Source organism: Hordeum vulgare, chromosome 5H, assembly GCF_904849725.1.
Source record: "Hordeum vulgare subsp. vulgare chromosome 5H, MorexV3_pseudomolecules_assembly, whole genome shotgun sequence".
Lineage (NCBI taxonomy): Eukaryota > Viridiplantae > Streptophyta > Magnoliopsida > Poales > Poaceae > Hordeum > Hordeum vulgare.
The window spans coordinates 575,068,282-575,086,068 of NC_058522.1; the positions used below are offsets into that span (position 1 = coordinate 575,068,282).

General features: G+C 43.9%; 1 protein-coding gene and 1 non-coding gene across 2 annotated transcripts; both read right to left on the reverse strand.

Annotated features, from left to right (window-relative positions):
* Positions 1–6,914: 6,914 nt before the first annotated feature.
* Positions 6,915–6,996, reverse strand: TRNAS-CGA. The gene has a single exon. It is a non-coding gene; the product is annotated as a tRNA-Ser (tRNA).
* A 211-nt stretch (positions 6,997–7,207) lies between these two features.
* LOC123394995 (wall-associated receptor kinase 5-like) lies at positions 7,208–11,535 on the reverse strand. The gene is made up of 4 exons (XM_045089904.1): positions 10,083–11,535; positions 9,336–9,842; positions 8,980–9,123; positions 7,208–8,883 (listed from the first exon to the last, which is right to left on the reverse strand). The coding sequence occupies exons 1-4, from the start codon at positions 10,978–10,980 to the stop codon at positions 7,610–7,612; spliced, it is 2,823 nt and encodes a 940-aa protein (XP_044945839.1). The 5' UTR covers positions 10,981–11,535; the 3' UTR covers positions 7,208–7,609.
* Between the last annotated feature and the right edge of the window lie 6,252 nt (positions 11,536–17,787).

Genomic DNA, 17,787 nt, shown 5'->3' on the forward strand with positions numbered 1-17,787 from the left:
ACTTCCGGTGTCCAAAACCATCCGTCCTATATATCAATCTTTACCTCCGGGCCATTCCGGAGCTCCTCGTGATGTCCGGGATCTCATCCGGGACTCCGAACAACTTTTGATAACCTCGTATAACAATTCCCTATAACCATAGCGTAATCAAACCTTAAGTGCGTAGACCCTACGGGTTCGGGAGAAAGGCAGACATGATCGAGACACCTCTCCGCTCAATAACCATCAGCGGGGTCTGGATACCCATGGTGTCTCCCACTTGCTCCACGATGATCTCATCGGATGAACCACGATGTCAAGGATTCAATCAATCCCGTATACAATTCCCTTTATCTGTCGGTATAGAACTTGCCCGAGATTCGATCGTCGGTATACCTATACCTTGTTCAATCTTGTTACCAGTAAGTCTCTTTACTCGTTCCGTAGCACGTCATCGTGTGACTAACTCCTTAGTCACATTGAGCTCATGATGATGTTCTACCGAGTGGGCCCAGAGATACCTCTCCGTCACGCGGAGTGACAAATCCCGATCTCGATTCGTACCAACCCAACAGACACTTTCAGAGGTACCTGTAGTGCACCTTTATAGTCACCCAGTTACGTTGTGACGTTTGATACACCCAAAGCACTCCTACGGTATCCGGGAGTTGCACAACATCACGGTCGAAGGAAAAGACACTTGACATTAGAAAAGCTTTAGCATACGAACAATACGATCTAGTGCTATGCTTAGGATTGGGTCTTATCCATCACATCATTTTTCCAATGATGTGATCCCGTTATCAATGACATCTAATGCCCATGAAAAGGAAATCATGATCATCTATTGACTAACGAGCCAGCCAACTAGAGGCTTGCTAGGGACACATTGTGATCTATTTATTCACACATGTATTACTGTTTCCTGTTAATACAATTATAGCATGAACAATAGACGATTATCATGAACAAGGAAATATGATAATAACCATTTTATTATTGCCTCTAGGGCATATTTTCAACAGTCTCCCACTTGCACTAGAGTCAATAATCGAGTTACATTGTGATGTATCGAACACCCATAGCATTATGGTGTTGATCATGTTTTGCTCGTGGAAGAGGTTTAGTCAACGGGTCTGCAACATTCAGATCCGTATGTACTTTACAAATCTCTATTACTCCACTCTGGACATGGTCCTGGATGGAGTTGTAGCGGCGTTTGATGTGCTTCGTCTTCCAGTGAAACCTGGGCTCCTTGGCTATGGCAATGGCCCCAGTGTTATCGCAGAAGAGTGTCATTGGACCCGACGCGCTTGGAACCACTCCACGGTCGGTGATGAGCTCCTTCATCCAAATTCCTTCATGAGATGCTTCTGAAGCAGCTATGTACTCCGCTTCACATGTAGATGCTGCCATGACTTCTTGCTTGCTGCTGCACCAGCTCACTGCCCCACCATTCAAAACATATACGTATCCGGTCTGTGACTTAGAGTCATCCGGATCTGTGTCGAAGCTAGCGTCGACGTAACCCTTTACGACGAGCTCTTCGTCACCTCCATAAGCGAGAAACATTTCCTTTGTCCTTTTCAGGTACTTAAGGATATTCTTGACCGTTGTCCAGTGTTCCATATCGGAATCACTTTGGTACATCCCTACCAAACTTATGGCAAGGTTTATATCAGGTCTAGTACACAGCATGGCATACATAACAGAGCCTACGGCTGAAGCGTAGGGGACAGAACTCATCTTCTCTCTATCTGCTGCCGTGGTCGGCGACTGAGTCTTACTCAATCTCATACCTTGCAAAACTGGCAAGAACCCTTTCTTTGAGTTTTCCATATTGAACTTCTTCAATATCTTGTCAAGGTATGTACTTTGCGAAAGACCTATGAGGCGTCTCGATCTATCTCTATAGATCTTGATGCCTAATATGTATGCAGCTTCTCCAAGGTCTTTCATTGAAAAACTCTTGTTCAAATAGGCCTTTATGCTCTCCAACATCTCTATATTATTCCCCATCAATAATATGTCATCCACACACAGTATGAGGAAAGCTACAGAGCTCCCACTCACTTTCTTGTACAGACAGGCTTCTCCGTTGCGTTTCGGTGTGTACAAGAAAGTGAGTGGGAGCTCTGTAGCTTTCCTGATACTGTATGTGGATGACATATTATTGATGGGGAATAATATAGAGATGTTGGAGAGCATAAAGGCCTATTTGAACAAGAGTTTTTCAATGAAGGACCTTGGAGAAGCTGCATACATATTAGGCATCAAGATCTATAGAGATAGATCGAGACGCCTCATATATAGGTATTTCACAAAGTACATACCTTGACAAGATATTGAAGAAGTTCAATATGGAAAACTGAAAGAAAGGGTTCTTGCCAGTTTTGCAAGGTATGAGATTGAGTAAGACTAAGTCGCCGACCACGACAGCAGATAGAGAGAAGATGAGTAATTTCCCCTACGCTTCAGCCGTAGGCTCTCTTATGTATGTCGTGTTGTGTACCAGACCTGATATAAACCTTGCCATAAGTCTGGTAGGGAGGTACCAAAGTGATCCCGGTATGGGCCACTGGACAGCGGTCAAGAATATCCTTAAGTACCTGAAGAGGACTAAGGAAATGTTTCTCGTTTATGAGGTGACGAAGAGCTCGTCGTAAAGGGTTACGTCGATGCTAGCTTCGACACAGATCTGGATGACTCTAAGTCACAGACCGGATACGTATATGTTTTGAATGGTGGGGCAGTGAGCTGGTGCAGCAGCAAGCAAGAAGTCGTGGCAGCATCTATATGTGGCTGCCACTTCCGGTGGTCCCGGTACGTTACCGGCGATGCCCGAAACACTTCCCGTGTCCAAAACCATCCGTCCTATATATCAATCTTTACCTCAGGACCATTCCGGAGCTCCTCGTGACGTCCGGGACTCCGAACAACTTTCGATAACCTCGTATAACAATTCCCATTAACCCTAGCGTCATCGAATCTTAAGTGTGTAGACCCTACGGGTTCGGGAGACAGGTAGATATGACCGAGACACCTCTCCGGTCAATAACCATCAGCAGGGTTTGGATACCCATGGTGGCTCCCACTTGCTCCACGATGATCTCATCGGATGAACCACGATGTCAAGGATTCAATCAATCCCGTATACAATTCCCTTTGTTTGTCGGTATAGAACTTGCCCGAGATTCGATCGTCGGTATACCTATACCTTGTTCAATCTCGTTACCGGTAAGTCTCTTTACTCGTTCCATAGCACGTCATCGCGTGACTAACTCCTTAATCACATTGAGCTCATGATGATGTTCTACCGAGTGGGCCCAGAGATACCTCTCCGTCACGCGGAGTGACAAATCCTGATCTCGATTCGTACCAACCCAAAAGACACTTTCGGAGGTACCCGTAGTTCACCTTTATAGTCACCCAGTTACGTTGTGATGTTTGATACACCCAAAGCACTCCTACGGTATCCGGGAGTTGCACAATCTCACGGTCGAAGGAAAAGACACTTGACATTAGAAAAGTTTTAGCATACGAACAAAACGATCTAGTGCTATGCTTAGGATTGGGTCTTGTCCATCACATCATTTTCCCAATGATGTGATCCCGTTATCAATGACATCTAATGTCCATGACCAGGAAACCATGATCATCTATTGACTAACGAGCTAGCCAACTAGAGGCTTGCTAGGGACACATTGTGATATATTTATCCACACATGTATTATTGTTTCCTGTTAATACAATTATAGCATGAACAATAGGCGATTATCATGAACAAGGAAATATGATAATAACCATTTTATTATTGCCTCTAGGGCATATTTCCAACAGTTAAACCATACAAATTATAGTGTAGAAACTTGGAGTACTGCACTTTAAGCCGTACAACAATTCAGACAAAAATCACTGTAATCTATATGAAGCATATAACAATTATAGTTCTGTAGCTTATAAGTTACGGTACACTACCGTGATGAAGCATTTGAAAGTAATTTATCGGACAAAAGCTGAAAGCCTTACAACAATTACAGCGTTGAACCATGCAACAATGCAACAATTACAGTCCTAAAGCATAAAAAAACACAGTGAAAATACGGGTTAGTAAAATTACAGTGCAATTTTAGGCATGTTACAGTGCAGTCTGGGCTAAATTACACTATAACTATAAGGTATATTGCAATGTAATTACAATAAAGAAGCATGGACATTACACTCAAATTATGTGATAAATTATTGTGATTATGAGGAAATAAAACAAGAAAAATCCATTTGACTAACACTACAACAACACTACAGGCCTAGTACACAGAAATTCAAAGAAATTTTGTGGTATATTAGCATGGAAGCAGAGAAACTATACACCTACATCTAACAACATATTTCAAGAGGACTCTAGAACTTCAAGAACTAAGAGTTCCACTATAGCCACTTACGTTGCCAAATTGCCACGAATAGAGCAGAATTTGTATCCCACTATAGCCTTTTTTTCTTTTTTTTCCTCCGGTCCCGGGAGAGCCCGTCTCTGGTCACGGCGTGCCTCGCCCCGGCGTGGTCCGTTCCTGGCTTCGTGTGAAGTGAAGGAGCCACGCTCCGCCCACCCCGATCGCATGCTCCCTGGCGCATTGTGTGCGAGGGTGTGGAGACTTATCCAAAACCCGGATGGATCAAAGGTGAACATCTGGCGGGACCCTTGGATCCCGAGGGCCTGGTCGCGGAGAGTCATTACGCCAAGAAATGGGAACCTACTCGAGAGGGTGAATGGTCTTATTAGCCCCGTTGATGGGAGGTGGGACACACAACTGGTGCGTGACACCTTTCTGCCTGCTGATGCTAATGTTATTCTGAATATTCCACAGAGGGATGGTATGGAGGATTTCATCGTGTGGCACTATGACTCAAAAGGGCTACATTCAGTGAAGATGGCATACAAGTTGCATGTGCAGATTTCAGGGCTGAATAATGATGAGAGGGGCAACACCAGTTCTGGAGGCCAAAGAGACTTAAGGGCGGGCACTGATAGGTTCTGGACGAGAATACGAAAATTGGCATGTCCTGGAAAGATCAAAATGTTTGTCTGGCGACTAGCACATGATTCTCTTGCAGTTCGAGCCAATCTATAAGGAAGGGAATGGTGTTGGAGGAGGAGTGGTGCCCAATGTGTGTGTACGTTCGCGAAGATAGTGCACACCTGTTCATGAAGTGCAAGAAGGTGAAAGAGGTGTGGCGGGACCTGGAACTGGAGGGCACCAGGATGCGGATGGAGAACACGGTCACGGTTGGAGAGGCTTTAAACATCATCTGGGAGCTACCAGAGAGGAAAATTATGGAGGGGCTCCACTTTATGTGGCATTGGTGAAACAACCAGAATAAAAAGTGGAATGAAGAGTAGGTGAAATCTGGGCAGGTGATCGCTCAGGATGCTCGGGCGAGCACAACCGAGTACATGCAGCTGTGGCCGAAGAAGGAGAGGAGAAGGAACACGGAGGAGAAGAAGTGGCAAAGCCCACGACAGGAGAACCTGAAATTCAACGTTGATGTGTCTTTTGTCCCTCAGACAAATACTACGGCGTGGGGTGTCATCGCCCGAAACCATGCAGGGACTATGGTAGCCTGTAAAGGTAAAGCAGGACGAACTTTCAGTGCCTCTGATGCATATGCGGCTGAGCTCTGGGCTATGACCCGTGCCTTTGATCTCGCTTCTGAGCTGGGTGCTTCTAGGGTGAAGATGGAGTCAGACTCCGAGCTGCTTGTCAATGCGGTGAATAGTCCCTGCATGGATTTCTCCAAGCATGCGGTGGTGCTGGACGACCTGAAGATGCATATGCGGACGTGGTTCTTTTTCTGTGAAGTGAAAGCGTGTAGCCGGAAGTGAACATGGCTGCTCATAGTTTACCTAAACTAGGTGTTGCTTGTGATGCTGACTATGATATGTACTGGGAGTATGGTGTTCCGGCACAGGTTGCCTAGTTTGTAAGGGGCGATTTGCACATGTCGTATTAATGCAATTGCATAACTTAAAAAAAACACTGCCGATAGACCACCTCGGCACTACAATCCGCCATGATTGCGTGAACCACCCCCAAGTGTGAGCACCATCTCGCTACCATCCAGATCCGCAGCATACCGTCACCGTCATGAATCATCATCGAAACTATCGGAGGAGAGCCTGCGACAATGTCTCCGGGTCGTTGCCCCGACATCCATCCACTCCACCAACCGAACGAGGAGCAGCCAGCCAGCCACGCAGAACCCCCGGCCAACACGTGCCACCACCGAATCACATGGTTCATTTAGATCATCTCCGAGGTGCACACGCCATCTGGACCGCCCAGCCCAGATGCGCCTTGCCCCGGCGACCACCACACGCTACGACGACGCCCCTAGCCGAACGACCACCAACCCACCGCACCATTGTGCTTATTGCATTTGCAGGGCCAAAACTTTTATTTACAAGAACGATGAATATAAAATGCAATTTTAGTTGAGAACAAAATAAAAGTGTCGATATATCGAATTATGAAAAGATCAAGAAGTTTTAATATTTATGAACTTAGCAAATTTAAGAAGGAATGAAAGAAGACTAGAAAATGCATTTTTTGTTGAGAACAAAATAGAAGTGTCGATATATCGAATTATGAAAAGATCAAGAAGTTTTAATATTTATGAACTTAGCAAATTTAAGAAGGAATGAAAGAAGACTAGAAAATGCATTTTTAGTTGAGAACAAAATAAAAGTGTCGATATATCGAATTATGAAAAGATCAAGAAGTTTTAATATTTATGAACTTAGCAAATTTAAGAAGGAATGAAAGAAGACTAGAAGCTGCATGTTTGTAGTGATCTGGGAAGAATAAAAAGAAAAAAAGCGTCGAAGACTAGAAGCTGCATGTTTGTAGTGATCTGGGAAGAATAAAAACAAAAAGAATCGTCGACAGCAGGATTCGAACCTGCGCAGGCAAAGCCCAACAGATTTCGAGTCTGTCTCCTTAACCACTCGGACATATCGACCTTTCGTGGCTATGGTAGAAAGAAATCGAACTTCTTTACCTGCATCCTTACATCCACACTGGGCAGAAGCAAATATGCCTTATCCAAACAGACGCTGCAGTTCATCATCAGCACCTAAATAATATAGCAAACCAACTGTAAAATTATTTTTCTGTACACATGTTCATGGCTACCTGAATTTTTAGGGGTAAAAAGAAAGGCAACAAGACTCTTACACTGAGTCTGGTGTGGACACTCTTACATTGAATATTAGTGTTCACATTCCTACAATGAATTTGTGCATCAACACATTCTTCCACCATCTACCATTAGTCACTACTCCTACTAGTTACATGGATTGAATTTTGATACCCTCAAACAAAAATCAAGGTGTTGCAACAGTCTAGATAAACAAAACGGCGCTTCTGCATCTAACGAGGAAACTCTGATGAAGATACCATCTCTTGCTCTGAATCTTCTGTAGGCATTCTTACACTGAATTTATCAACACATTCTTCTACCATCCACTACTTACTAGTTGCAGGGATTGAATGATAAAATCAAGGTACCGCGACAATCTAGATAAACAAAACAGGGCGCAGGGGGGAGTCCTCTTCGTAACAAAACCCTCCCACTAACGAGGAAACTCTGATGAAGCCACCATCTCTTGCTCCATGGAGTAGCACCTCGTGACAGCCTGCGACGACGGATTAGCAGCAACGACGCCAAGCTCAACGTTCTTGGCCATGGCCAAAGAAGTAGATCTGGACTTAATTGGAGTTGACAACAACGGCTTGGTCTCGCCGTGCCTTTGTAGCTCTTGTTTGTGTGTTCTAGGAGGTCGTTTCCTAGCTCGTAGCAGCTGCAGCCTTAGCTCCACCTCTTTCATCTTAGGCCTCTGTCCGCCTCTAGTCCTCAAGCACATCGCCGCGACGGACGCGGTCTCGTCGATCTCGCGCTGGCTGGCCTCCTCCACAACTTGAGAATCAATAATATCCATGGCAGTTTCATCTTTTAGCCGTCCAAGGAAGTAATGACACAAGTTCTGTTTCTCACCAAGACTGTCCAGAAAAATTGGCTTCTTCCTTGTCAAGAGCTCGACGAGTATCACGCCGAAACTGTAGACGTCGCTCTTCTCGGTGAGCTGCCCAGTGTAGTAGTACTCTGGGTCTAGGTACCCGAATGTCCCCTGCACGATGGTGACCACGTGAGTCTGGTCGATGGAGATGGACCTGGAGGCGCCGAAGTCCGAGACCTTGGTGGTGAAAGTGTCATCCAGGAGTATGTTGGCAGATTTGACATCCCTGTGGAAGATCGGCATCGCGGCGGACGAGTGGAGGTAGGCAAGCGCCCCTGCAGCCTCTAGAGCAATCCTGATACGATCGTCCCACGTCAGCAAGCATTTGGCACTCGGATCACCATGGAGGAGGTCATGGAGCGTGCCATTGGAGATGAACTCGTACACGAGGAGCGGCACCTCAGACTCGAGGCAGCACCCGAAGAGCTTCACCACATTGCGGTGGATGATCTGGGACAGGATGGACACCTCGTTGACGAACTGGTCGATCTCACTCTGCTCCACCATCTTGGACTTCTTGATGGCCACCACCCGCTGGTCAGATAAAATCCCCTTGTAGACGGTGCCATGGCCTCCGTGCCCGAGTACACGCGTTGGGTCGAAGTTGTTGGTTGCTTTCTCTAGCTCTTCCAAGGAAAATATCCTTGTGCTGTGAGTGACGCTTTCACTGGTTGATGAGATCAGCTGCTCCAGGAGCAGGCCTTTGTTTTTTCTGAAGAACGCCCTTCGGATTTTCCTTTGAGCGCCTCTCTTCAATCTCCTCACTAGTACAATCGCACCCAGTGCAAGGGCTAGCACTCCAAAACCACTGCCAATCCCAGCAGAAATTCCTGCAAGAGTAATTGCAACAGATGAAGATTTGTTTTATTTTCTGACAATGGGAATGCACAAGACAACAAACAGGTAAGGAAGAGTTGGCAGCATACCCAAAATAAGATTTTGCCGCTTATTGAGAGAGCACTGTTTTCCTACTGGATCAAAGAACATGCCATGAGGGCAACAACGGAAGCTTCCTTTCAGGTTATAGCATGTCCCATTACAGTTATTGGGTATCAGGCACTCGTCAATATCTGCAAGCAGAAGGCTAAAATGTAAACTGGAGTGGATGATATCTCATTTTGTACTCCTGTTTGCTTTCTACCTGTTAAACAATCGTTAATATCGGCAAACAACATACATAAAATTGTACAGATAGCATGCCACTCTCATGAAAATTCCATGTTAAAGCTCCATATTTCTGCATACCATAAAAAAGAATACACTAAAATACAAGAGCACATACCTGTGCATCCATTTTCGACATAGGGATTTCCTTCAAAGCCAGGAGAGCACTTGCATCGATAACCAATGTAGAGTTTTCCATGTGTGACACCAATACACTCACTATTCGCGCTGCGGCATCCATATGCACTGTCGTTTCTTGCATTTTCACATGTAAGATTGGCCGCTGACCACCTCCAGACACCATATTCCTCAGATAAATCAGACTTATCCAATCCATATACTAGTTGCTGACCAAAGTATCCAGAGCCACGATAGTATATTGATAGATAATTCATGTTGGCACCTTCAAAATCTGAAAGCTTATTAACATATAGGAGTCCATCATCTAATGAAATATTCGTCACTTCATATTTCACAGGTGGTCTGCCAATAAGAGTGCGATTGGATGCGCAATTCAGTTGAAATCTCCTTGTAGCATAACACCCTGGTTCAAACCCAAAAGGGAAAGGAATGTTTGTGCTGCCGCATGATCTAGAACAGTTCAATTTTGGGGTAGGATTATACCCTGTTTCAGTGAAGAAATATCATCAACCAAACATATGTAATGAGATAACAATCAATGAACAAATAAAGCACTTTATACACCATTTTTTGTTCAGGTTCGTGATTATCATTTCCAGATTCCAGTATGCTCTTCTTTGTTCAGAGAGATTTTCTAGTATGTTCTTAAAACATCTGACAAAAATACTGGATGTGGAAGGAAGGGTGTAGTTAACAAATAAGTAGTGGATTCTTTTGTAAGTACCTTGTTTGCAATCATCAAGAATGTAGGGATTGCCATCATCAGAACTGCCAGAGCAGGAACAGGAGTAGCCTCCATTTGCCACATCCACACAATCGCTACTGCCACAAGCATACCGCGTCCTATCATCCGACCAAGCTTTTGTACAATTGGGTTTATCCGTGATCACAGTCGAGAGGTAAGCAGCAGAGGAAGCACCAACGGTGCTCGCATTTATCTTATCAGACAACAGGTCTGCGATACTAAATATATACGAGCGGAATGTCAAGAAAGCCTTGATGGTGATATTAGCAAAAGGCTGTGGTACCGTCTCGTTGTTCTTCACGATGGTCACCCTAAAGCCTCGGAACGGCACGGAGAACGTGACAGTGCAGCAGCCCATGCCGTTGCAGACCCCTCCTTTCGTCGCTAGGAGCATGCTCGCCATGGAGGCACACTTCACCGTACAGTGGCCGACGAGGTAGCCCGTGTCAGGGTGGTACAGGTAGACCCCAACGCCGCAGCCGAGGAACGCCAGGTAGTTGTAGGTCGCGATGTTGAGGTTCCTCCCTGGAGACTCCCAGGACAGGTTGTAGGTGCCAACACCCGGCACCATGGGGATGGTATACATGATAGAGGCAAGGACAGTTCCTGAAGGGAAGAGGCTGATCACCTGGGTGGTGGTGTTGCCTAGGAAGAGCTTGGGAGGCTTGGTGGTGGCGTCGCAGATGAGGTCGAAGCCTTGCCGGAAGCAGCCTGGCCCGACGCCGAAGGGGTACGAGATGCTCACATCCCCACAGGTTTTGGGGCAGTGTGCGAGGCTAGGTGCTGATGGAGGATCAGGGGCTGCAGATGCCACCTTGATGTTCATGGAAATGGGTGCCAAGCTCCACAACCACACCAGCAAGATCACCAGCCGCATGCTGGCTAACAGAATTCTGTTTGTTGAACCCAAAAGGTGGGAGAGAACAGAGCACCCTCCATGTATTGTATATCATAAGAAGCCAATCACTATCAGAGATGTGATTTGCAGAGCAACCGGAAGGCTTCACGGCTCTCTCCCGTGGGAACCCCGGAAGACTTTCGTGCATATAATAAAGAAAAAGTTGTAGACCGCGCTGTCGTCAACCAAGCGGAGCACGCCATGGCAGATTATTATTATTTTTTGTTCCAAAAAAGACAATACGGAATTCAATTTGGTCATGAATTGGTGGTCTGGGTGCATGCTATACATCAACATCTTGAATACAGGTTTGCTGACTTGTGTGGTCTTGTGCAAGACTTGCTGGCCTCTGTTTTTTCTTGGAACCCCATCATATATGAACTAGTAACAATTTTCATAAGATTCTTGTTAACAGAAAAAATTCATCAATGGAGGACGGAACGCCACCTGTGGTTTGGTGACGCAGGGAACAAGCTTGGGCAATACTCATTTGACTTGTGCTAGTGGTTGACAGCCACTGGATGCACAAGAAAGCAAGATGGAAACGATACCACTGTGAATGGGGCTAAATTGTCGACGCGGCATCAAAGAAATGTAGATACCATGCGTGATTGGTGAATTTGTAAGGTGGAGCATCGATGGACGGAGACATCATACAACAGGCTTGCTGACTTGTATTGTGTGGTCAGTCTATGGCAAGACTTGCTGACCTTGATCTGCTTGGGTGACAGACAGACAGACACATGAAGGTGCACAAGCTTGGGCAAGGCTGTTGTGACCTGTGCTAGTAGTTGACAGATGGTCAATTCAGAAGTAGCAAAGATCGATACGATTGCGAGGGCGGCTAAATGTGGTCAATTCAGAAGCAGCAAAGATGTGTTCATTTTTTATAGAAAAGGAGAATTATCCCCGGTCTCTGCATCAGTATGATGCATACGACCCCTTTATTAAACAAATAAACCAAGTAGAGATCCACATAGTCTCGAAAAAAGAAAAGACCGAAAATAAGATCAAAAGTGCCACAACCGGCAAAATAGGCCTAGATGTCTACTCATCTATCCTATTAGTGGACCACCATCCAAACCGGTTGAAGATATCCCGCGCTACCGTCTCCCATCGGGTAGACCCAGTAACCAAAGGCTCCCTGGTTTTCGCAGAAGTGAGTAAGAACCAAGTATGGATCAATGCCGATGCTCTCTGTAGCACCTGCAAAAAATGTATGTTCGTATGTCTGTTAAATACCATGTCGTTCCTACAGTTCCAAATCGCCCACAAAAGTGCACAGACTCCAATACGAATGTGTCTAGCAATAGTCGAATTAACTCCATCCAGCCACGTTCCAAATAACGTATCGATGCTGTCCGGAGGTGTAATATTAAAGGCTATGCGAACAATCTGCCAAAGAACTTTCGCGAGAGGACATTGGAGAAAGAGGTGTGACACATTTTCCTCATTATCACAGAAGCTACAAGTAGTATTACCTTCCCAATTTCGTTTAGTCAGGTTGTCCCTGGTTAGAATCACCTTCTTGTGTACAAACCACATGAAGACCTTGATTCTTAATGGGACCTTTACTTTTCCAAATGTTTCTGGTAATTGGGATTAAAATGGTATCAATAAGATCGAGATACATTGACTTAACTGTGAAAATCCCACTATTTGTAAGCTTCCAACGCATCCTATCAGGTTCATTAGAGAGTTGTACGTCCATGAGTCTTCTAACTAGGTGAAGCCAATCTGCACATCGGTGTCCTACCAATGCCCTTCGGAAATGTATATTTAGAGGGTTAGATTGGAGTATTGTGGACACATACGCATCCTTGCGCTGTACAATATTATAGAGAGCTGGATATTGAGTGGCTAGAGGCGTCTCCCCCAACCACGAATCCTCCCAGAATCTAGTACCCTCCCCATTTCCGATAATGAATTTTGTTCTATAAAAGAAGGCTGATCTAACTTTCATTAATCCCTTCCAGAACGGTGAGTCATTGGGTCTTACATTTACATGTGCTAGGGTCTTGGAATGTAGGTACTTATTACGCATAATTTGTGTCCAAATTCCTTCTGTCTCTACTGACAGCCTGAACAACCACTTGCTCAGCAGACACCTATTCTTCACCTCTAGATTCTCAATTCCCAGACCACCTTGGTCTTTGGATCTACAGATAGTGTCCCATTTGGCTAACCTGTATTTCTTCTTGTCCCCATCTGCCTGCTAGAAAAATCTAGACCGATAAAAATCCAATCTTCTTCGTACCCCCATCGGTACCTCGAAGAAGGACAGAAGAAACATGGGCATACTCGTGAGAACTGAGTTAATCAAAATTAGTCTACCTCCATAAGAAAGCAGTTTGCCTTTCCAGCAACTTAGCTTTTTCTCAAATCTATCTTCAATACATTTCCACTCACCAGTGGACAACTTTCGATGATGAATAGGAATGCCTAGATAAGTAAAAGGTACACTGCCCATCTCACAACCAAACAATTGCTTATATGTGTTTTGTTCCTCTTGGGCTTTCCCAAAACAAAACAATTCACTCTTATGGAAATTAATTTTTAAGCCAGAAAGTTGTTCAAATAAGCAAAGATGTGTTCATACTTCATACCATACCGTGTGTGATTTGTGAAGTTGTAATTAAGGTGGAGACGCGCCAAGATCGATCATCCTAGCTAGGAAAGATCCAAGAAACTCAAGGAGTCAGTCAGTCACACAGGGCACAGGAGGGCCGTTCCTTGAACACCTACGGGTTCATGATTCACATGGGGGAAATGAGGAAGAAGACACGGTGGGGGCATGGGCTTGGAGAAATTACCTGTGGCGGAGAAGCTGCCGTTGAAGAAGACACGCTGGGGGCGGAGAAGCTGCCGTTGCGGACGGAGGCGATACACCGAGCCGTACCCACCTGTCTGAGGGGAGGCGAGTCGAGCAGAGCAGCCGGAGAGGAGGCGAATAGCTCACCCGGACGCGGTGGCCAGAACCGGGGGAGGAGGGGGAGAGGGGGATCCTCGGCTCGCCGCCGGTGGGCGCCCGCGACCTGCTCGGCGGAATGCGCACGCGCTCTCCCCCTCTCGGTTCCGGCATTTCCTATTTAGCGCCACAGGCGCCAGTTTTTCTCTTTTCTTTTTTTCTTTTTTTACATGCATTTTTTTGTTAACTCGCGTCTGTGGCGTTCGAACTGGCACGCCCATGTAGGCTTTGTAACGCTTTAAAATAAAATTATGAACTTATTTAAATATCGGTGAATTTTTTTCAAATTTCAACGAATACTTTTTAAGATTGATGAACTTGTTTGAATATCGATGAACTTTTTTGAGATTAGATGAACATCTTTTTATAAATGGATGAACTTTTTAGAGATTTATGACCCCTTTTTCCAGTTTAATGAATTTCTTTTTAAAAAAATATGAACAATTCTTTTTCTTATTTTTTCCAGTTTTTTGAACCTTTTTTCCCAGTTTAATGAACTATTTTAATTTTTCCAGTTTAATGAACTATTTAAAAAAAAATATGAACATCTTTGAATTCTGTGAATCATTTTTTTATATTTTTGTGATCTTTTTTTGTTAATTGTTTTTTCACCGAATGTCAACTGGTCAATGGGCCTGGTCCACCAACCTGGTCGAATTTGCCAGTAAATTACAAGCAAAGACCAGCGTGCTAGCGAGCACATAAGCACTTAATAGGCCTCGGCCCGCTTAACACGCGCGTGAGCACCAGGCTCGATAGTTGGCGCCAAAGCTGCTGACTAGGAGGCATTTCTTATTTAGCGACACAGGCGCCAGTTAACGTGCATTTTGGTTAACTCGCGTCTGTGGCGTTCGAACTGGCCGGGCCATCCAGGCTTGTGACGTTTTTTTTCAAAAAATCTATGAACTTATTTGAATTGGTAAAAAATTTCAAATTTCAACAAATACTTTTTCAGATTGATGAACTTGTTTGAATATCGATGAACTTTTTTAAAATTTGATGAACATCTTTTTGAAAATGGATGAAATTTTTAAAGATTTATGCACTTTTTTAATTCAATAATTTTTTTCAAACATACATGAACGTTTTTAATTTTTTATGATTTTGTTTCAAATTTATTGAACTTTTAAAAATTTAATAAACTTTTCCTAAATTGGAAGAACCTTTTTTCATTTTCAATGGTTTTTTCAAATTGATGAACGTCTTTTGAAATTAATGAACTGTTTTTCAAATTCATGAAGTTTTCTTTAAAATTGATGAATTTTTTTTAAATGTACAACCTTTCGTTGAATTCTGTGAGTTTTTATTTTATTTTTGCGATTTCTTTGTTTTTTTTACCGAATGTCAACTGGTCAACGGGTCTGGTCGACCAACCTGGTCAAATTCGCCAATCAATTACTCGCTCCGTTCCTAAATATAAGTCTTTTAGACATTTCACTAATGGGCTACATACGGAGAAAAATGAATGAATTTATACTTTAAAGTATGTCTATATACATCTGTATGTAGTTCTTTCAATGAAGTCTCTTAAAAGACTTATATTTAGGAACGGAGGGAGTACGACCGAAGACATGCGAGCCAGCGAGCACATAAGCGCTTAATGGGCCACTACCCTGTTAACACGCGCGTGAGCGCCAGGCTCGCTAGTTGGCGCCGAAGGCGCTGACTTGGAGGCATTTCCTATTTAGCATCTTAGGCGCCAGTTAACGTGCATTTTGATTATCTGGTGCCTGTGGTGTTCGAACTGGTCGGGCTATCTATGCTTTATGATGCTTTTAAAAAAAATCTACAAACTTATTTGAATATCAGTGAACTTTTTTTAAATTTCAACGAATACTTTTTAAGATTGATGAACTTGTTTGAATATCGGTGAACATTTTTGAAATTTGATTAACATATTTTTGAAAATGGATGAACTTTTTATAGATTTATGAACCTTTTTTTTTCAGTTCAAGGAAATTTTTAAAAAGTACATGATTTTTTTTATGAACTTTTGAAAATTTAGTGAACTTTTCCTAAATTGGATGAACTTTTTTTTATTTACAGTGAACTTTTTTTCAAATTGATGAACTTTTTCGAAATTAATGAACTGTTTTTCAAATTCGTGAAGTTTTCTGTAAAATTTATGAACTTTTTTTAAATGTGCCAACTTTCGTTGAATTTTGTGAGCTTTTTTTATTTTTGCAATCTTTTTTTGTTGATTTTTTTCACCGAATGTGAACTCGTCAACGGGCCTGGTCCACCAACCTGGTCAAATTCGCCAGTCAATTACGAGCGAAGACCAGCGAGCTAGCGAGCACATAAACGTTGGATGGGCCGCGACCCGCTTAACACACGCGTGAGCGTCAGACTCGCTAGTTGGCGCCAAAGGCGATGACTAGGAGTTCCCATCGGCTCCTCCCGTCCATTGGTCGCGACAACCTTTTGGGCCAGATGTGTTTCCAACTGTCCAGGCCCAAAATCTCTCTCAAAAGAAAAGTCGAATTAATTGTTCTAACAAAATCCCCTAAAAAAATTGTTCTAACAGAAAATGTTCTCGATTTTCAAAAAATATGTTCTCCCCCTAAAAAAACTCACTCTAAAAAAATATCCTAAAAGTTTGTGTTGAAAAAAAAGATCAATACTAGTCATAGGATACAAACGATGCCAGGATATAATGGCTGGCTAACTCCTTTTTTGATGGAATAATTTTATTTTATTTTGCATCGATTTCAGATGGAATAATTGACCGACTCTAGTAGTATTACCTTGGTAAGCGAACTGTCAATGTATACTGTACAGTTGTAGGATTGTTTTTTTCTTTTTGGCAAAAAGGTTGTAGCATGTCTGTACAGTCTTCAAAGGCTTGATTAGTCTTGCTGACGAACTCAACTTATTATACAATGAGATTGTTTCCGCTCCTTGAGAGAAAACATATTATGATATGTTTGAACTCTCTGGACAACAAAAGTTGAGAACTAGTGCTGTCATCCAAGAAGATGCAACTGTCAATACATCTCATCATGTGTTTGAATGCTGTCGTTGAGAACTAGTGTTTGTGGCGCCTTTTCGAAGTGGCATTCAACAGCTCACGACCATCCTTGATGGCTCTGGTGAATCTGAAGAAATGTTTGATGGCTCTGATTAGATGCGCGGGCATCGACCTTGATGAGGCGCTTCAAGACTTCCCGGCGGTGCAGACGACTTTCCTTATGTGCTATTTTGGGTTGCGTTTGCGTGTGCATAGGTTCAGGAAGATCGATATCTAGCATGTGATGGACAAGGCGGCTGGGAGGTTGGTTCCTTGGCATTGCAGGTTGATCACATCCGTGGGCCGGGCCACCCTTGTCACGTCCGTTCTCACGACGCAAACCAGACATCATATCACCCACTTGTCCATGTCGGCACCCCGGAGGAGATTAACAAACTTGAGACGGATTTTCTATGGGCCGATAAGGTCGGGGGGGGGGGGGGGGGGGGGGTGTGGGGGGTGCAAGGTTAGTTTTTTTTTATAGAAAAGGAGGCTTAGCCCCGGCCTCTGCATCGGAAGATGCATACGGTCATATATTAAAACAAGCTCAAGTCTCGACCGAGTACAACTGATTCAAGAAAAACTGGAAAAAAGAAATAAAAAAATACAAGACGCCATACGCGTCCAAAACCGGCGATGACAATATATCTAGATGCCTAAAAACCTATCCGATTAATATGACGCCATCCAAACCGGTTGAAGATACCCTGAGCTACCATCTCCCAACAGACACATCCAGTAACCATAGGCTCCCTGGCGTCCACATGGATGAGTAATGACCACGTACGGATCAGTGCGGTAACCCTGA